This window comes from Nomascus leucogenys, chromosome 15 (assembly GCF_006542625.1).
Source record: "Nomascus leucogenys isolate Asia chromosome 15, Asia_NLE_v1, whole genome shotgun sequence".
NCBI lineage: Eukaryota > Metazoa > Chordata > Mammalia > Primates > Hylobatidae > Nomascus > Nomascus leucogenys.
In genome coordinates, this window is record NC_044395.1 from 21,544,475 (window position 1) to 21,566,145 (window position 21,671).

A 21,671-nucleotide genomic window follows, 5' to 3' on the forward strand; every position below is an offset into this window, starting at 1 on the left:
CATTCTAGACAGCTGTGGCCATGATTTCATGGCACTATTATTTAGGATACACGCAGACTCTGAAGAAGTCTTTATGGGTTGCAACAATTTCTCTACACAGCCTTTTACTTTTGTTTTCCTTCCTCTCTTAAGGCTTGGATTAGACACCCTATAACTTTCTCAATCTCTTTTGCTTTTGCACATTTTAAAAAGGAATTACTTTTTCCAAACAGCAATTAAATTCCAGATTTATCTAAATTATACCGGCAATCTATTGATCATAACATTAACTCCAGGGGAAAAACAAAGCAATGAAAGGTTAGGTTTTCTCTCTAGCAAGCAACACTCACTTTACAGGGTCCTTATTAAGTGTTTTCTGACACTGCATGCATACAGGGGAAGCATTTTAAAAATAGTCAATGGTTCAAATGGTTTGTAACACCAGGGAGCACACTGTCCATTTTTTTTGTCTCTGCATAAGCTTTCTCCTTGGGAAAGCTGAGAGGAATCACTCCCTCAAACCTTTTCATTACATTTCCTTATATTTATCCACATTCATTCTTAATGTGATTCTTCAGAACTAATCAAAGTGCTGCTTAAAAATGAGTGCAGTGAAAATATAACTAATTTAGATGAATCAGAGTATAGACAGTCTGAATTAGATATGTCTGAATTATATAACCTTTTTAAAGCAATTCAATTTTGTTGCTTTCAAATAACTTCAGAGTAACCCAACTGAACAAGCATCAGTAGGCAGATGTTTTTAGAGACCAAATTTGGTAATAAATAAGAGGGAACTATAATTATTCTATTAATTGCTTGCATTTAAGCAATGCCTCTGAATTGTCAACAGAAACTTAACTCCCTTAATTGGACTTATTGTACTTTTAATGTTATGTAACTAAAAGAGGATTTATTGAACATCTGCTATAAATAAAGCATTAGGGGAAAAAGTATATGGCAGTTTTTGCCCTCAAAAAGTTTATAATCTTGTTCGGGTAATGCAATATACTGCTAAATCAACCTCTGGCCATCTTTTTTACTGATTCACTTCCTTATAACAAGTTTTCTCCAAAATTGGGATAGTTTAAATGACACTTCAACTCTAGTCTAACATATCCAAATTGCTAAACTAGTGAGATTATACTGCTTGGATTTATTTATCATTAAGTCACTGTCACACCCCAGATGTTTCGGCCTCTGAATGTCCTGTTTCTTGCTTCCAGTCCTCTTCCTCAACATCTCAGAGCCAGACATTCTTAATCTCGAGTTAGGGAAATTGGAGCTGATGAGGACTCTGCTGCAGCCTCTCCCTCTTGCAAATGACAAGGCATCAAGTCCACCTCACACAGGTCCTGCTGACATATTCTGACCATGGGGTAATCATGTCCATGAATCTGCCAATTTTTCAGGCCTGTCCAGCAGAGAACTCTACCACACAAAAACTGAACTACTTTTCAAAGATAAGGTCACAGGTGATGGTTTTGTTTCGGTTGAGAGCTATCAGCCTATCCCTTCGTTAAGTAGTAAATAAACATCTGGGTGGTTTTTACCTGGTGTTCCAGGAAACTGAGCTCATTTGTGACATACACTGACGCATAAAAACTTTCAGAAACCCAAAATTTCCAGGAAATTAGCTCTAGGACCGTGGGCTATCCACTTTATCCCTGTTGCAGAATCTTAAAGAGAGACTGATACAATGAATGAGAAACTAACAGGAGGGCATCCCCTAGGAGTTAAGACTAGTACCAAAAAAGGAGGCTGAAGAAATCTGTTCGTAGCAGAATTCTAAGGTCCCATAGGTCATTTCATTCCACTAGTTTTCTCCTTTATCCACAGGGACAAGTGCATGGTCACAATCAGTGATATGATGGAGCTGACTTATACTATGGAGAGAGCTGATAATGGACAGCTCTTCCCAAGTCCTCCTGCAGGGATTCCAAATTAGATCATGGTGAGAATATCTGCATCATGGAAACTGGTAAATGCTACATATAAGTCAGCTCCTCCCACACTCAAAACAAGAGCCAGTTCTTATAAACATTTCCCAGCCCAACATCTAGTTTTATCTTTATTTTCCCAGGTTTAGTGGCAACTATTCCCTGAGAAAACCCCATGGACACATCCTTGCCTCACTGACCTGGGCTCGGTTGGTGTACAGCACTTTCATGTCCTTCAGCTTCTCCAAACCCTCACTGTAGTACAGGATAGCTGTTTCATAATTGCCTTCAGCAAATGCTTCATTCCCTTTTTCTTTTAGGGCTGTGGGAATATAAGTTACACAGGTGAGCTCTCACCACACATCAGAAAATCTCTGACTTTATTCCCCCGATTTTCCAATTCTATTTCGAAGGTCTTCACTTCTATTGATCCTAAAGGGACTTGACACTTGTTTTTCTCTGCAGATACTTCAGGACCAGCTTCTTCAAGTAATTTTTTCCTCCAAATCCACCCATGTCTTCTAAGTAGATTCTCAGAAAAAGTAAATATTTCTGCACTGAGGCTGAGAACCATATTAAGCTTGCCACAGAGACCAAATCTGTGCATTCGGTATCTCATAAAGAGGGTCAAATAATTAATTTCCCCAACAAATATGGAATCATTCAGACCTGCAGCACACATAGCCCTGGGTGATATAAAATAAAAGTGAAAACATTCTTCTATCATATGTATCTCCCTGCAACATACACAATCCCATCCCCTCCTTTTCCTTGATGTCTCCTCTCCTTTCTCACAGCTGTTTTATTTTTCTTTTCCACTTCTTCATCTATGCCTTAGGCTAGCCAGTGGCAGCTCACTCTCACCCCCCACTACTTCCTGAGCATTGTTTAGTACGATTCACTTTGATCTGCTAAGTGCACAGGGAAGCTTTAGAAAGAGGTTTCACTGGAGGTCGTTTTATCCTACCCCGTTTGTTGCAGCAGGAACAGAGAACAGACCACCAATGATTTCCTTCTGGCCAGGTCCCATTGCCTCAAGCCCATCACAAACCTCACCACTGGGAATCTAAATGTCCTCAAACGTCAGCATACAGGCTTTCGTATGCTCTTTCTAGCACAAATCATCCCAGCCACTGAAAATTAAGGACTGACAATTACCATCCGCCAAGACTTTGTTTTCCCTTCTTCTCTTGGCTCGTTCCTTTGCATCTTTCTCCACAGATGCCAAGAAGGCCTCTGACAGCAGGGTAATGTCAGATATTAAAAAGAAAAATCCAAATACTATAATCAGTTCTTTAGCTCAAATTCAGAAGTGTTACTTTAGAGCCACACGTATGCATATGCACACAGGCACACACACGCACACACACCATTCTGAGGCAACTAAAATGACATTTTCTTAATTTGACATTAAATGGTAATCTGTGTGATGTATTATTATACATGATGGCTATGACTGTGCTTCAAATTTGAATTATGTCTTTTAAAAGAGTTTTTCTTTGAAGAGAGATTTTTTTGTTCCGTTTAGCATAATGAGTTTCTGAGCTGAACAACAGAGAAACTATCTGGATCCCTTGAACAGGGTAAATTGGATGATACAGAATAACTGAATTGAGTTTACAAAAGGTTGACCAAGAGAAAATAAAGAAAAACCTCTCAGGGACATTCCCGCTGATCACTAGTAACAGAATCGGATGATCAGTAGGTTTTTGTTCACAGGTTGTTTGTAAGCCCAAAGGCAATAATTTAAGGGTCTGGGAGCTACAGTCAATCAAAACTGGTCCTATATAAAGAATGAAAATTGGGAAGAGAGATGCTGTCCTTACCTGAGTTTATTTCTTCTGCACTCTGTAGACATAGGTTATCATAAAAACAAAGAAACAAATTTGAAAAACCACTCTCTAATTTGTATGTATATAAACCAAGAAGGCAAATCAATTACAAACAAGAGGTCATTTCTTTTAACCATCAAAACTGAAGGGCTCAGAATTCATGGGGCTTGCTTTAAATCAGCAGATCTGATTATGGGCACAATTGCTATGGGACTGAGTCTGCAAAATAAGGCTGCTCAGGTCAAGGGACCTCAGCTGTGGCTTATGAGTTGGAAATAAGTTAGAATACATTACCTTAAAAGTACAGCTTAAATATATCACACAAGCTCAGGGGGTGGAGAGGCGAAATTTTCATTAAAATAGATCCAAAGGGTTGTTTAAAGATAATCCAGAAAGATCAAAGGAAAAAAAAATCAAATTTCATACTTTCTTATAAAAAATAAATCTAATGAATCTAAGAAACAAAAGACCATTTCAGCCTTGCTGGACAGTTTGAGATTAAACTACTGCCTAGGTGTAGGTCTTCTCACTGTATGTACTTATATAACTTCTCAATAGAAAAAGAAACCTTCATAGCAGTTTGTGGAGGACTGATCATAGTCTTGTTCAAGGTGGTCCTGCATTCATCCTCCTCCTGGTCTTCCTCCATAAGCAGTAGTCTCTTTTCTGTCTCCAGGACAGCTTTCTGTTGCACAACTGGGTCATCAGAATTCATCTCCTGAATTAAATTGGCTAGAGAAGAAATCAGATGTGACTTAATCAAACAAGATATTCAAAAGACTCTATTTACTAGAAAGGATGGTGCATAAAATGCATGGGAAAGATCTTAAAGAAAAAAATAAAGCAATAGAAAGCAAAATAAAGCAAGCAGAACCAATGAGAAAAAATTAACAATCTTTTTTTTTTTTTTTTTTTTTGCCTAGAAAAAGTTGCAGGTGAGTATAGCTATTAGCTTTAAGGAACAGAGTTTTAAGCCATTATTCAATTCAACAATAATTTATGGAGAGCTCATTATGAGGTAGATATTATGCTGATGCTATAGATAACAATGATGAGTAAAAACAGATCCTTTTTTGAAGAGTTTATGAACTTGTGTGGGAGACAAACATGTAAGTACAGGCAGCTCAAAATCGCAAAACAACAGCCCTTAACCCTATCCTCACCTGTCTTCACTTTACTGCTTTTCCAGCTTAGATTCCACCGTCAATCACTCAGCAGCCATCCTGCCCATATACTCAACTCCCTTGCCCTGCTATCCCACCTAACAGACAAAATTCCAGCTCTACATAATTCCAATTACCCAATTCTCTCAGTCTGCATTAGGAATGCTATGTACTGAGGGAGACAGATAGATGCCTGGGGGACTGGTCCAAACTCAACTGGACCTTCAGTGATGCCCAGCAATCCTTGTTATGCTGGGCAAGATATCCTATCATTCCCCCAATGACTTTTAACAGTTTGCAATCTAAACCTGACCATCTCAAAAAGATGACCTTATTTATCAATTCAGAGAGGCAACAGAGGCCATCAACTTCCTGCTATTAAAACTACAAAACTGCCTATACCTACATCCATCCTTCCTTCCTACCAGGAAAAGGTGCCCATTCTTCTGTAAGGTTAGTCCCTCATCCTGGGCCCAGGATTCCACTGTCATATTTTGCATAATCAGGAACCCTGCATCACCAATTAATAATCCTATTGCGCAATATTTTCAACCTATTCCATTCGACCAGCTTCCTCCTAAATGTATTTATGTACTTTAAATCTCTCCTAATGCTCTGTCTCCTCCCCTTCACAATGAAACTTAATTCATTTTCCTGTTCCAATTTCTTCATTTCCCACTGACTTTTCAAGGAAATTTGAAATTTTTAATTGTACAATATTTCAAGCATACAGAAAGTAATATAATATTTTTGTTATTATGCCATTTATAAGTTAATGGTATCTTTTCTCCAGCATGCTTTAATACTTAGTATTTGTATCATTTAGATTTTGCTGCATCACACACCACGTCAAAACTTAGTGGTTTGAAACAAACCACCATTTTTGTGGCTTAGTTTACAATTCTCTATGTCAACAATTTGAGCTGGATTCAGCTGGCCAGTTCTTCTGGTTTCAGCTGGACTCACACATATATCCATGGTCAACTGTCAGTCATCTAAGTGGCTCTGCTTTAGAAAGTCTGCTGGCTGTTGGCTTGAGAAATGCGAGCAACCAGGCTAAGTGTGTCTTACCTTCTCATGAGTGGTATGAGTGCAAGCCCCAATTCCAATGCACTTTTCAAGCCTCTGCTTGTGTCATGTTTGCAAACATCCTTTTGGCCAAAGCAAGGCATGCGGCCAACCCAGATTCAAGGGGTAGAGAAATAGGCTCCACTCTTGATGGGAAGAAAGGAATCTATAACCATTCTTGCAATCTACCAGAATATTTGTGTATGTAATATTTAAACAATTTTTTAAAATAGTTGTATAAAATGTGCATTTATTTGCAACCTACTTTTTTCTCTTAAGATGCTTTAGAGATGTGTTCTTGATACACATGGTTCCAGCTGATTCATTTAAACCATTAATATATACCATAGTTAATCCATTCTCTTATTGATAGCCAGGTGGTTTTTAATTTTAGTTTTTTCTAAAGTAAATAAATGCTGAATTGAATACCTGTATGTACATATTTCCTTGTGCACATGTTACATATCCTTTAGGATATGGCTGTACCAACTTTTACTCCTACAAAAGAGAACAAGAGGGAGTTCCCATTCTTCTACATTCTTATCACTTGCTAGGTTAAACTTTTTAATTGTTGTCAATATAATGGATGGGAATGGTATCTCATTAATGTTTTAATTTGCATTTTGCTGAATTCGATTGAATTGAGCATCTTCTTATTGATTTGCACCCATTTGGATTTCTACGAAGAGCCTACTCCTATCCTTGGCCAATTTTCTATTGGGTCATTGTCTCTTTCTTATTAGTTAACATAATTTCTTTTTTAAAAAATTCTTTTTTTTTTTTTTAAGAGATGGTCTTGCTATGTTGTCTAGGCTGGATTTGAACTCCTGGGCTCAAGCGATCCTCCTGCTTCAGCCTTCTGAGTAGCAAAGACTACAGGCACACATCACCATGCCTGGTTGATCTGATTGTGAAACAGGGGAGTTCTCTGATCCCCCTCGAAAGGGTGTGGCTTGCCTGTTCAGTCACCACCATGGCTCAAACCCCTGAAGGGAGGGGGAGAACACAGACGGACAAGTGCAGGAGCCCAGCTGGGCGAGTTACAGTGTGTCCTTTTAGCCCTGCCATCTGCGGACAACTTGAGTGTTAACCAGCTTGACGGACCTCTGCCTTTTCACAAGGGCAGAGGGAAGTGACAGCTTTTTGTATCCCGAGCTCTTGCCCAGTGTCCCCGGAAGAATCGGTTCACACACAGGATTGAAGGATGAATGTGGGGTTTTACTGAGTGGTGGAGGTGGCTTTCAGCGGGATGGATGGGGAGCTGGAAGGGGGCATGGAGGGGAAAGATGGTCTTCCCCTGAAGCCTGGCCATCCAGTGGCTAAACTCCCCTCTGGCTGCTCCCAGCCAAACTCCTCTAAGCGGTCAGACATTCCTCCTCTTTTCTCTGCTGTGTCGTTCTGCCATTTGTCTGCTTGTGTCCTCATCTCCTCACCTGCTTGTCTGCTTCTGGAGCCTGGGGTTCAGGGTTTATATGGGCACAGGATAGGGGAGCATGGCAGGCCAAAAGGCAACTTTTTGGGCACGAAAACAGAAAGCCTGTTCCCACTTAGCACTGCAGATCTCCAGGCTTGAGGGTGGGGTCTTTGCCAGGGAACCACCCTCTTCTATCCACTATTCCCATCTCCTATCCGTATCAGTTGTATATTCTGGACTGGTTACATGTATTTCCAAACATCTTCCCCTTGGGTATGCTTTGTCTTTTCATTTGTTTTTATGGAATATTTTGTTGAAGAGATTTTTTTTAATTTTAATGTGTTAAATATACCATCTTTTCCTTTACAATTTAGGCCTTTTGTGTCAGTAAGATTATAAATATAGACTGGGCACGGTGGCTCACGCTTGTAATCCCAGCACTTTGGGAGGCCGAGGCGGGCAGATCACGAGGTCAGGAGATCGAGACCACAGTGAAACCCCGTCTCTACTAAAAAATACAAAAAATTAGCCAGGCGTGGTGGCGGGTGCCTGTAGTCCCAGCTACTGGGAGAGGCTGAGGCAGGAGAATGGCATGAACCCGGGAGGCGGAGCTTGCAGTGAGCTGAGATTGTGCCACTGCACTCCAGCCTGGGCGACAGAGCGAGACTCTGTCTCAAAAAAAAAAAAAAAAAGATTATAAATATACTCTCTTATGGTATCTTATAAAAGTTTTAAAGTTTTTTTTCTTACTAAGGTATGTAATTCACCTAGAGTTGACTTTCATGTAGGGCAGGAGCATTATTTGTTGAGAAGTCCCTGCCAGCAATGTGTCTCATCATCCCTGTTAGGTATGCAAATCGGCTCCAGGCTCTTCATTCCTTTCCCCTGATTGTCTTTTCCAGCACCAAAACCTCCATGCATTGATCACTATGGCTTTATAATAAATCTTGAACGTCAGGTAGGGAGAGTTGTCCTGCTTTTTTTTTTTTTTCTGCAGAGTTTTCTTGCCTCTTCTTGGTCCTTTGCTCTTCCATGTAAACTGTGGAATCAGCTTGCTGACTTTTAGTACATACTACCTTGGGGGGTTTTGATCTAAATTGTATTTACTGTATAGAATATTTTAAAAATTGACATCTTTACCAAATAAGTCTTCCTAGGATTAAATATGTCTCCATTTATTGAGCTCTTCTTTCATGTCTTTTAATTAACATTTTTTTATTAACTCAACTCCACACTTTATTCTAATTTCATTGTTTTTCTTCTAACGTCCTTTTTCTATTCCAGGATCCCATCCAGAACACTATATGACATTTAGTCATGTCTCCTTGGGCTTCTCTAGGCTGTGACAATTTCTCACTCTTTCCTTATTTTGATGACCTTGACAGTTTTTAGTAGTACTGATCAGGTATTTCATAGAATACCTTGCAATTTGGGTTTATCCAGTATTTTTCTCATGATTAGACTAGGGTTACAGGATTTGGGGAAAAAGACCATGGCACATTATGAAGTATCAAGGATGCATGCCATCAGCGAGATTTATCAGGAGGTTAACCTTGATCATCTGTCTGAAATTGTGTTTGCCAACCTTTTCCACTGTAAAGTTACTTTCTTCCCTCCCTTTCCATACTGTACTCTTTGGAAGCAAGTCACTAAATGTAACTTACATTTAAGGTGTAGAGATGCTCCACCTCCTTGAGGGAAGAGTCACTACATAAATTAGATGGAATTGATTTACTGCTCTCAGGGTAAACACAAATTCCTTACCATGGTTTCCAAGGTCTTTCCTAATCTGGCCCCTCCATATTCAGATGGGACTCTTCTCACCTTGATCTCTTCTTTCCAGCCATATGGGGCTTTTTATTCTTTTAGTTCCTCAAAAGCACCACACTCTTTCTTCACTCTTAGCTTTCCTGCCTCCTTACTTGCCACCCAGAATACTCCCCTGTCATCTCCCCAGTGACCAACTCCTACTCACTCTTCACATTTTGCCTAAATCTCACTTCTTAAGGAAAACTTGATTTAATTTCTGTTATGGACTAAATTGCATCGCCCCCAAAATTCACATGTTGAAGCTGTAACTCCTGGTATGACTGTATTTGTAGATAGGGCCTTTAAAGAACTAATTATTGCCCTAATCCAATATGACTAGTGTCCTTGTAAGAAAAGAAACACCAAATATATGCACGCACAGACAGATGACCATGTGAGGGCACAGCGGGAAGGTGCCCATCTGCAAGCCAAGGAGAGAGGCCTCAGAAGAAACCAAACCTGCTCACACCCTGGTCTTAGATTTCTAAACTCCAGAACTCTAAGAAAATAAAGTTTTGTCATTTAAGCCAGCCAGCCTATTTTGTTACAGCAGCCCTAGCCAACTAATACAACCTCCCAAAGCTGGGTTAGATGCCTACACTTCATAATTCTGTGGCTCACATTGCACACTTGAAATTACTGTTTAATATCTGTTTTCTCCACTGGACTATTGATACCATGAAAAGAGTAATTCTTTGACTGTATTCTCTAGCTCTTACCAACGCTCAACACATAGCAAGAGCCCAAGAAGTAAATGTACAGAATCTATATACATGCGGCTACATAAATTCAAATTAATTGAAACAACCCACATTTCAAACCTGGGCTGCAGCCACAAACACACAGAACCCTAAGCACTAGACCACAGGGTGGAGTTATAAGCCACATTTCAAATGCGCAATAATCATGTGGCTAGTGGCTACCATAGTGGACAGAGAGGATTATGGAACATTTTCATCATCACAGAAAGCTCTATTGGACAGCGCTTGTATAAATGATACCTGAATGAACTTTGAGTATGCATAAAAGTTAGCCAGGTTAAAAAAAGATGAAGAGGCAGTGGGAATGGCAAAGACCCAGTGCAGAGTGTGAAACACAGAGTATGTGTGGGAAAGTATCAGCAGTTTACTGCTGCTCAAGCGTGAGGTAGGGAGATATGAGAGAGGTAAGGACAAGGTCATGGGAGGACTTAAGTCCTGATGAGAGCTTGGGATTTATTATGACTGCAAAAGGAATCCAAGCAGAGAAGTGTCTGGGTCAGATTTGCATTTTAGATACATTACTCTGTGGGAAGTATAAGCCTGGAGACAGGAAAAGCAATCAGGGGGTTGTTGAAATAGTCTGGGTGAGAGGAACCAGAACAAAGGGAGGGTTGGAGAGGATGGCTCTCCAACCAACTAGATGGCTAATTGGATGCAGGGTTATGAGTTGGGAGGAGTCCCAGATGACTTGCAAATTTCTGGATGGTGGTGTCACCAACTGAGACCAGGATGAAGGGGAGGGTAGGAGAAGCAGGTTTTATTTGGGAGGGGGAGGGCAAAGGGGAGGGAAAGAGATGATGCCTTAATTTTGGACACATTTAAGTTTGAGTTATTTGTGGGATACAGTAGGTATGACAGTACCATAGAGGCAGAGGCTCAGAAAAGAAGGCTAAGTGTCCATGTAGATGTGGGGGTCATGAGCAAACAGGTGGCAGGTAAAGCTACATGTTTAGACCAGCTGAAGAGAAAGGTGGCAGTGGGCCAAGGCCAGAGCTCCATGGAACAGCATTCAGGGATGAGCATTATTCATGTATCATTTATGATGTCACCCAAACTAGCTTTAAAACCACTTTATTCCTTGAACCCATACAATCTGCTAGAAGCAGTAATTTCAGCATATTGCCTGTATTTACTGTGTAAGGTCTGTTTACTTGTTGATTTGTTTGTTTCTATACTCAAGCAAGCTCCCTGAACAGGGACTGACAGGTTTGGAAATTCCTAAATGTGATCTGTGGGATCAGAGTACATATTCTTTGAGATCCAACCTGCCTGAACTTGGGAAAGGACTTTCTTATCTAGAGAGGGAGAAGGGAATGATGATCATAAGCCATCCATGTAATTTGATGGATCCTAAAAGGAAAGCCATTTGATTTTGCCTCTGCAGCTCTAAAACAGAAACGGCTCTACTCTAAAATGGGAGGAATCTCACACTGATCAATAAGGCTCTTGACCCTTGAAGGGAACAGCTGGGTTCATTGTCAATGGGGAAACAGCAGCTCGTTTTGACCGGATTCCACATAGAAGGATACAACATATGGAAGAAAACAGCCTGAATTCCTATCAGAATGTTAACAGTTTCTCTGATACCAATTAACAGCCAGAAAATAAGGCCCCGAGGCTATAACTTGCTTCTCAATACCCTTCTTTTTAATTTCAATTACATTTTTTTCCTAAGAGTTATAAACCTGTCAAGCCACCCAGGAACTTAAGAGTAATCATTTCTCTTTACTCCATTTCTCTAAAGCAGAAATTAATTTATGATTTACTAGTACTTACAGATTTCATCCACATTTTTAAGAAATTTCTGCAAATCTTTCTCTTGATCAGCATCCATTGTGAACCGGAATCCCTAAGGGATGCAGCATAATGATGAAATTAATAATAATAAAGCACTAAACAGAACAGTCAGGCTTATTAGCCTTCTAAAACTAAGAGCCAAGTGATTATTTTTATGACAGTTTTGTTTATGTCAATGAATAACAGTAGGGTGATCCCTTTCATTCCAACTGCTGTTTAAGGCCAAGAGGCACTCACTTACGTGCGGCAATGCTTCCAGAAAGCTTCCAGCCCTCCTTCCAGTGCAGAAAACGCTCTGCAAAGTTCTTCCAAAGCCAACATCAACCCCGGCGATTTAGGGACCTGGCATGGAGATGAGAAGAGAGCAGATGACAGGTTGCCAAGGATAAAGAAATACACTAACACCTGACTTTGATCATGACAGGATGGTCTAGTCAGAAGCTTAAATGTGGATGTGTGACAGGTAACAAATTTGGGGCAATTTGCATCTAAATGTCCACACTTGTTTAAAATATGCCTTTGGCTTGTTTCTGAAGAGTGAAGAAAGGGTACAAATTGGCTGAAGGGATTAGAACAAGATGTTACCATGCTCACCAGCGTCTCTTCTGCTCTAGGTACCTTAGACATTATTTTACAGTTGTTTTTGTGCGAGAAGGCCCCGTGGTGTACCCAGCAGTACTCAGTGGTTCATCCACAGATCATAAAAATCATCGAGAAGATTGTTAAATGTACAGATTTTAAATATAAAAATCTCAGCCCTAGCCCGAGATTTCAATTCAGTAAACCTGTGACAATGCCCAGCCAGGAATGTAGATTTTAAACACTTTCCAGGTGATTCTGATTTACAGCCAGGTTTCGTAGTAGTGTAACACCCTTCTAACACGTAATCTGCCACCAACAAACTGCGAGCGATTTAATCGAGTCTCAGTGTCCTTATCTCCACCAGTTACAAGCTGTGTGATTCTGGCTAAAGTCACAACCTCTCTGAGCCTCAGAGTCCTCACCCATACTATGGGAACAGTAAGAGAGAAACTACGACGACTATTTTGGGGACTGATGTAAAGCACCAGGCACGCGACAAGTCCTCACCGTGAAGCACCCTTACCTATATAAAACGGGGTGGGGTTGCGGCTTAACTGAATGATCGCTAGGGTTTCTTCCAGGTCAAATCTTTTCAACTCCCACGGAACAGAGCCCCAGTCCAGTGAATTAAGCTGCCCAACGGTATGAGGGTTAGAAGGCAGGGTTAGAAGTCAGCCTGAATTCCTATCAGAATGTTAACAGTTTCTCTGATACCAATTAACAGCCAGAAAATAAGGCCCCGAGGCTATAACTTGCTTCTCAATACCCTTCTTTTTAATTTCAATTACATTTTTTTCCTAAGAGTTATAAACCTGTCAAGCCACCCAGGAACCTGCATGGACAGGAAACAGCCTGTGTCTCCCAGGGCATGGATCTCAGGGTCCTCACTGCCTGACCAGTGCCTCCCCAAGCTAGGGTGAGAGGGCCAGAGCCAGGTGATGGCGAAGCGGTGCCGCGCTCGGTGTTTCACTCGGTAGGGCTGCGGCAGCGGGGACCTGTGCCCGAGCCCCGCGCGGAGCCCGCCCCAGACGCGCGCTGCCCGCCGGGCGCAAAGAGGCCAGGCCGCACGCACTGTTGCCCGGCAACCGCTCCCAGGCGTCCACAGGTCCCGGGCCCTCCATGCAGGTCCCAGACCGCAGCCAAGACCTTCCCATGCTCTGGGGCCCAAAGTAGCGTCCTCTGCTCGGCTCGGAAGGCCAGTCCAAGACCAGCTCCCAGGGGAGATTCCGGGGTACCCCGCAGCACCAACCTGACTCGCCCAGCTTCGGACAGGAAATGGCGCGCTGTCCGGCCTGGGCTGGGGCGGGGCCAGGAGCCAGGGGCCCGGGGCGGGACCAAGGACGGGGTCAAAGGCCAGGGGGCGGGACCGGGGGCGGGCATGGACCCGCGATCAGATTCGCCGCCCCAGAGCTCTAGCTCCGGAGCGCGCCAAGTTCAAGGCCAAAGTGGAGGTTGGGCTGCCTGATGCCTGGCGCGGGGAGACCGAGGAAGCAAAGTGCTGGTCTCTAAAGCAGCGCCTGCTGCTCGCCTTTTTTCTACTGAAGAAGAGGTGTCTCACTCCCATTAGCTTAATATCCTTGCCCAAAATGTAAAGTCTCCAGTGTACTTGTGAATCCGGTTTTGTTTATTGATAAATGTGTGAGTTAGAAGACTCATACATTTATCCTTAGGAAACTTATTTGAGTAACCTTTTTAATCCTCAGTTTTCTCACCTATGAAATGGAGAAATAGCACTTTCTCATAAGGTTTATGGTTAAAGTGCTGTAACCACCCAATAGGTTCACCTTGCTCACTGCCTAGACAGAGTCGATTTATCAAGACACGGGAATTGCAATAGAGAAAGAGTAATTCACACAGAGCTGGCTGCGAGGGAGACCGGAGTTTTATTATTACTCAAATCAGTCTCCCTAGCTTTCAGGGATCAGAGTTAAGGATAATTTGGTGGGTAGGGGTCAGTGAGTCGGGAGTGCTGATTGGTAGGATAGGAGATGAAATCACAGGGGGTCAAAGCTGTCCTCTTGTGCTGAGTCAGTTGCCAGGTGGGGGCCATAAGACCAGATGAGCCAGTTTATCCATCTCGGTGGTGTCAGCTGATCCATCGAGTGCAGTGTCTGCGAAATATCTTAAGCACTGATCTTAGGTTTTACAATAGTTGATGTTATCCCCAGGAGCAATTTGAGGTTTAGAATCTTGCAGCCTCTAGCTGCATGACTCCTAAATCATAATTTCTAATTTTGTGGCTAATTTGTTAGTCCTGAAAAGGCAGTCTAGTCCCCAGGCAAGAAGGGGTTTGTTTGGGAAAGGGCTGGTATTGTCTCTGTATCAAAGCTAAACTATAAACTAAGTTTCTCCGAAAGTTAGTTTGGCCTGTGCCTAGGAATGAACAAAGACAGCTTGGAGATGAGAAGCAAGATGGAGTCGGTTAGGTCAGATCCCTTTCACCATCTCAGTTATAATTTTGCAGTGGTGGTTTCAGTGCCTGGTACCTAGTCAGTAGGAACATGTGGCAGGTGACATCTGGGGAATCATAGGGTTTAGAGCAGAATGAGCTAATGGGCACATTCATTCATGTCTCAAATACATGCACACAACCCTAAAGAAATTTCAGTCTGTTTTTCTAAACAAAATCTCAGAGTATTATGTGCAGGGTTACCAATGGAAAAAAAGCAGGTTTAGGGGAAACTTGAGCTTAAGTTCATGGTCAGAAACACCTGGAACTTCTTGGCAAATGAGGGCTTTATGGAAACCTGTTTGGTAGGGAAAAAGGAGCCCCTAGAGATGGAATTCGCCAGAGGGGAGAGGGATCCAGGCATGGCCAGCTAGCTCTAGTGTTGATTCCAAGTACAGCCTGTTGATTCTCTTGTGGGCTAGGCCCCACAGGATGCATGCCTGTGTCCTGTAGAGAACAGAAGAGCTGTTTGACTGAAGTCTCTGTGATGCATTGGTACACATACCGTCCTGCTTGGGTACCCCTCTAATGCAGTATAACACAAAGGGCCCAGGGATGTTCTGTTCCTCTTGGCAGCTGAATGGGTACAGCATCAGCAGAGTGAGTCTTTTGGCTCATCAACTGCAGCAGGAGACCTGCGGGTCCCAGCAGGACATGGTCACAGTGACTGTCCCAAGGGAATGAGCTGCCTCAGGAGAAGTAGCAGACAGTGTAGGTGCCTGGCAGGAGCAAGGACGTTGATGAGCACAGGCCAGGCACACCATAGGGATCCTCAGAAAGATATGGGGTACTTCACAGTGACCTTCCAGCCTGTGGGAATTGATGGAGACAAGAACCAGTGATGTTTTGGTTATCACCATTAGTATCACCCCATTTTCCTCTTAGGCCTGTCAGGCCTTGAACGCACGAAGGCTATATGCCTATGGTCCCCAACCTCAGGGTGTTTCTTATCACTTTGAGGCCGCTGGTTCCAAATCACTTACTTCCTATCCTACTACTCTTTTCACTAAACTCCTTTCCTAGGTTCCAGAGGTATCTGCCCACAACTGACTGTACCACATAACCATTCACTCACACATTCGTTCAGCTAATGTGAGTGGTCTATAGTGTGCTAGATGCAGCAGAAGGCCCCTGGGGTGCACTTGACAAATATCATCACATGCTAGGTGGTTAAGAGCTGGGGCTCTGGAGCCATTTTGCTGGGTTCAAATCTCACAGCTCCACCTATTAGCATTCATTAAAATGTCTTTAAGCACCTACTATGCACCTTCTATTGTGCTAGGTACTGGGGATCATATTCCTCCTCTTTTATTACTAACACTACTGAAAACTTCCTTACAAACTTTATAAAATTAATCAGGGAAGCAGGGAAGGGGAGAAATAAAATAAGCCCAGCTTGCAGCACATTCAGCATGAACCATGAGGTCAGCTTGTTCTCTGGCCTGCTTCTTCATAATTGTTTGGTGTCTGTTATCTCAGAATCACGTAGACCCAGTTACAAGATTATAGTTCCCCTTAACTGCTCTATAGATAACAACTTGAACATAAAACATTACGTTTTCCACTTGGAGTATTCTTTCAGGTCCTGCATACCAGTGAAATTACTAATGTCAGCTGTTCTGAAGGACCCATTGACACCAGCTGGTCTGAGGGCCCCACTATGACCCTGTCCTGCTGGCCCCCCCAGGTCTCCTACTGTAGCTGACCAGAAGTTGACCCACCAAAGAATGCAGTTCCCAAATCCTGATACTTTCATCCCCCTTATCCCACCAATGGACAACCCCAGTTTTCTAGCCCCTCGCCTCCATGATCTCCTTAAAAACCCCAGCCCAGCACTCCACTGGGAGATAGATTTGAGGGGCTCCTCCTCACTCCAGCTCTCCTCCCCCTCACTTGGTGCCCTGTGATCTGATTCTTTCTGTGCTGCACATCCTGTTGTCTCAATGTAACTGGTCTGTTATACACGGTGGGCATACAGTCTGTTGGTTCTATGCATCTGCTACTGCTACTGCTAGATGTGTGACCTTAAGCAAGTTACTTAATCCCTGTGGGCCTTAGTTTCCTCATCTGTAAAATAGGGTTGTTACATGATTCTCTATCACATAGGGTTGCTGTGAGAGGTACATGAGTTCATACAGGCAATATGCTTAGAACAATGCCTGGAGCATTATCAATACCTAGTAAGTATTATTAACTATTACTACTACTATGATTAGTATATGTTAGACCACGTCCTCCGAACCTTGTAGAAATTGCCTGGGGATCTTGTTTAAACAGGCATAGGGGCTGAGGTCTGCAGTGACACCCCTATATGGGCTGTGGCCACACTGAGTAGCAAAGTGCAGACACTTCATTAAATGCTGGGATGCAGCAGAGCCCCAGTGGTACCTAGTCACCAGACTCAAGGAGCTTATCATCCAAGGGGAATAAGGGTCAATAAACAAAATCATCATGTAAATTCTCATCGTGATAAGTGCTATAAGAAGTAAAAGGTGAAAAGCACAGGTAGCACAGGATGCCATGAAAGTCTAGTCTCAAACACTGGAAGTCTTCCCTGATGATGTGGTGTTTAAGAAGAGACTTGGGGGGCGGTGAGTGGGCATTGGACAGTTAAAGAGGGAGGTGGAAAAAGAGCGAATGGCACGGGCAGTCAGGAAGGAGCCTGGTATGAAGGAGGAACCAGCAGAATGCCAAGTTTGTCTGCTGCATGGAAAGCAAAAGGTAAGCAGTGCAAGGTGAAGCAAGGGCCAGATCACATAAGGCCTTTGAAAGCCATGTAAAGGTTTTTGGTCTTTATCCTAAGCACCATGGGCAGCCTTCTTGGGGTTTTAGCAGAAGAGTGACATGCTCAGATTTTTATTTTTTTCTTAGAAAGTTATTCTGGCTGCAATGCAGAGAATGATCTGGAAAGAGGTGAGAGGGACACTGGGAGACAAGTTAGGAGGTTGTTGATAGTGGGTATTGACAGTAGGAATAGAGATGAATTTGAGATGTATTTTGGAGGAAGGATTGACAGCAGGAAAGTATCAATAATGATATTAGGTTTCCAGCTTGAACCAGATTAAGGTTCTCCATTGGCTGAGCCAGAGAATATTGGAGAATCACATTTGGAGAAAAGATGAGTTCAGATTTGTGATATCCACTCCAAAATGCCCATGAGTTATCCCAGTGTAGATGTGGAGTAAATTGGTAATTGTCCCTTAATATTTATTTTCCTCTTCTTCAGATCTACCAATTTTTAGCAAGGCCCAAGACACCTAGAACAGACTGTGTTTCCCAGCTTTCCTTGTGTAATACACGGCCAAGTTCTGACCAATTAGATATAAGCAGAGGTGGAGGTGCTACTTCTGGGAAGTGTCCCCAAAAGGATGCCCTTTTCCTTGCCTCTCCTTTTCTCTGCTGATTGGAATGGGGACCCAATGGCTGGAGCTGGGCCAGCCATTTTGGACCATGATATAAAAGCATTGTGTTGAGGATCCAGAAGGAGACGGGCTCCTGAGATCATGGAGCTGCCTCACGGGCTTTGGACTGCCCAACTTCATATTTCTATATGAGCAAGACATTGAACGCCAACAAGATATACTTCAGTTGCTGGAAATAAAAGACTTTTATTGAAGATTCTGCTCTCTTGGGTTTTCTGTCACTCCCAGTCAAACCTAATGTTAACTGATATAGAAAGCACTCTTCATTCATTTATTCATTCATTCAGCTAACACTCTCTTAATGTTTGTATCTAATTTTTCATCATAAGTCCATATAATAATTTATACTAGCATAATAGAAATATTGATATTTAAAAATGGAGCACAATAATGTTATACTAGCATCATCAAAATGTTGATATTTTAAAATGAAACACATGTTAATTTTTAAATGCATCTCATCCAATAAACTTTAAACATTGGAGCAATTTGATACTGAGATCATGAAATTAAGAAGGTTATGTTATTCTTTTTTCTCCTTGAAGTCATTTTTCCATTTTATATCTCCCCATACACACTTGGAATACTATCCTGTTATGGAGTTGTTTTGTTTTGTTTTTTTTTTTGAGATGGAGTCTCGCTCTGTCACCCAGGCTGAAGTGCAGTGGCGTGATCTTGGCTCACTGCAACCTCCACCGCCTGGGTTCAAGATTTAGAGAAGGAGGAAGCTGGAGGAATTTAGCACTGTCTTTTTCCTCCCTAAAGAGAATTCAAAAGTCACATTTGATTTTTTTTCCAAAGCTATGTCCTTTTGAAAAAAAAAAACCAAAAAACTAAAAACAAACAAAAAAACAGCATTCTACCATAGACGTAGAAATAATTTCAGGATCCAGTTAGACTTAGTCTGTGTGATCACAGGGGCCAAGTCTTCCTTGAGATTTCTATACTTAATGAATGACACTACAATTATTAACAACAACAACAGTGATGGTAGTAACTAGCCCTCAATGAGCTGCTATGTTCCAGGCATTGTGTTCAGTCCTTTATAGGCATTATTTAGTTTAAAGCTCTTGATAGCCTTACAAGGTCTTATTCCTAGTTCAAAGACAAGAAAATGCAGTGAGAGAGGTGAAGTGACTTGTCAGAGGCTGAGCCGAGATATGAGCCCTGGTCTGTGTCCCACCGGAGCTCAGGCTACCCCACCGCAGCACACTGCCTCAGATATACTTTCTTGAGAGAGCCCCGTTTTAAACTCCGGCCATCAGTGATCACTCCAGGAGCCTCTGGGCCTTGCTGGGCCTTGTGAATGTAGAAGCCTCCTTATAGACTGCTCCCTCCACTTCACAGGCTGGCCCACCCCTGCAAAGGTGAAGGATACATCTTAACTATAGCCAGAGGGGCATGCCCCCCACTCCATTAAGAAAGGCAGCGTGTCTCCACCAATGTCGTCTTTGGATCCTTTCTGGAGATCGTGGGACTTCTCTGCCTGAAAAAGAAAAGCACTGGACATTCAGTGCCAGGTGGAACCGGTGCCACCAACCCTGCCTAGTGTGGAACAGCACTGCCACCGTGTGGCAGACTGGCTGCGCCTGGACAACCACTGTGGCAGAGAAAGGCTGGGACCCATGAGCAGTCAGCCGTTCATGCATTTATTTAATGTTTGCTGAGCACCTACTATGTGTCTCATACCTGGCTAGCCGCCTCTGACTGCTACTGCTGCTGTGATCGCTTCTCTGGATAGTGAATTAAATGATGTCAACAATTTAGGCTCCAGAGAATGTTTAACACTTATTCATCATTTATTTAGGGTACTTGGTCATTCATTTAGGGGTGATTCGTACCACTCAGAAATTATAAAGACAGAGCCAGGCACAGTGGGTCATGCCTGTAATCCCAGAACTTTGGGAGGCTGAGGCAGGAGGATCACTTGAAGCCAGGAGGTCTAGACCAGCCTGGGCAGCATAACAAGATTCCATCTCTGAAAGAGTAAAAAAAAAAAAAAAAAATTAGCCAGGCATAGTGGCATGTGCCTGTAGTTTCAGTTAATCAGGAGGATTGCTTATGCCCAGGAGTTTGAGGCTGCAGTGAGCCAAGATCATGCTACTGCACTCCTGCCTGGACAACAGATTGAGACCCCATCTCAGAAGGAAGGAAGGAAGGAAGGAAGGAAGGAAGGAAGGAAGGAAGAAAGGAAGGGAGGAGGGGAGAAAAAGAAGGGGAGGGGAGGAGAGGGGAGGGGAGTAGAGGGGAGGGGAGGAAAGGGGAGGGGAGGAGAGGGGAGGGGAGTAGAGGGTAGGGGAGGAAGGGGAGGGGAGGAGAGGGGAGGGGAGGGAGGGGAGGGAGGGGAGGAGGGAGGGGGGAGGGAGGGAGGGGAGGGAGGGGAGGGAGGGGAGGGAGGGAGGGAGGGAGGGGAGGGAGGGAAGGGAAGGGAAGGGAAGGGAAGGGAACAATTGTGATGCATTAGTTTTGTGCAGTGGGGCTTTTTTGCCTCCAAGGTTTTGGGGACAAGAAGGCACACAGAGAATTATAGGAGTCCAGAGTTACTTGCTGTCCTGGTATAGATCCCATCTCAATTGCTATGAAAGATTGAGATATGTATTTCTAGAACACATCTTTGCTTCTTTTATTTCAACAGTTTAAGAGTATATTAAAAGCATATAATTAAAACTTAAAATATAGAGAAAGACAGAAAACTTTCATGACCTCCTTACCCCAACAGCACTATTAACATTTTGATGTATTTCCTTTCAGTCTTTCTTGTCTTATGTGATTGGTTACTGGGGTGGTAGAGAAATACCAACAGGTGGGGGCAGGGTTAGGCCCATTTGAGCTCAGACTCTCCTTGTGCAGGGCTTGCCCAGGCTACTGTGAGAAATGGTGGTGGAGTGGTTCTTAGGTCAATGGGGTTATGTTCCAGAGGGGATTATGGCTGCCTCTGTCATCACGGAAGTTGGGGAAAGCCGGTAGGGATAGGCCTCACCCAGCTCCCAGGCGGTTGCCTGGTGAGGCCGGTATCTCTCCTGGTGTGCTCCACTAGTAGCGCTGAGTTTATCTCCAGGCAGCCTGCAGGCAGGACTCAGACCTTGTCCCAGGCTATAAGCTTCCCTGCTGAGAAAACGAGCAAGACTTTCAAGCCACACCCCTCCCCATCTGCCCACACTGTCATTCACCCCTGGATTCTGCTCAAGAGAGTTTGTGCACAGTTGAAATTATTACAAAGTTCAGTTGGAAGCTTCTTTCACCCTGTGACCCCTCCCAAATTCTGCCGGCTGCCTTCCCCAAGGGCTCCTATGAGATATAGTCAGGGTTGGCCTCCCTGGGATTGAGTTGGAGAGGAAGAGTGCCTGCAAGCCTCTTCTTCTTGCTGCTTCTACTTTTATATTTTGCACTAAGTCCATTTCAGCTCTAGGTAAGTTTAAATCCTTCTGTAATCTGGATTTTCAGGTACCCCAGTG

General features: G+C 43.1%; 1 protein-coding gene across 8 annotated transcripts in view; it reads right to left on the reverse strand.

The window, feature by feature from the left end:
• Positions 1-13,647, reverse strand: part of TTC12 (tetratricopeptide repeat domain 12) — a 61,762-nt gene extending 48,115 nt beyond the window's left edge. For 6 of the 8 annotated variants that reach the window (XM_030829066.1, XM_030829069.1, XM_030829063.1 and 3 more), the window contains exons 1-8: positions 13,595-13,647; positions 12,869-12,977; positions 12,005-12,105; positions 11,743-11,815; positions 4,320-4,483; positions 3,746-3,767; positions 3,078-3,155; positions 2,120-2,241 (exon numbers count right to left, since the gene is read on the reverse strand). In XM_030829066.1, the coding sequence (XP_030684926.1) occupies positions 2,120-2,241; positions 3,078-3,155; positions 3,746-3,767; positions 4,320-4,483; positions 11,743-11,800 (444 nt within the window). In that variant the 5' untranslated portion in view covers positions 11,801-11,815; positions 12,005-12,105; positions 12,869-12,977; positions 13,595-13,647. Of the gene's footprint in view, positions 1-2,119; positions 2,242-3,077; positions 3,156-3,745; positions 3,768-4,319; positions 4,484-11,742; positions 11,816-12,000; positions 12,106-12,868; positions 12,978-13,594 lie in introns of all 8 variants that reach the window. The other 2 variants (XM_030829065.1, XM_030829064.1) reach the window with 2 other exon arrangements.
• Positions 13,648-21,671: the final 8,024 nt, after the last annotated feature.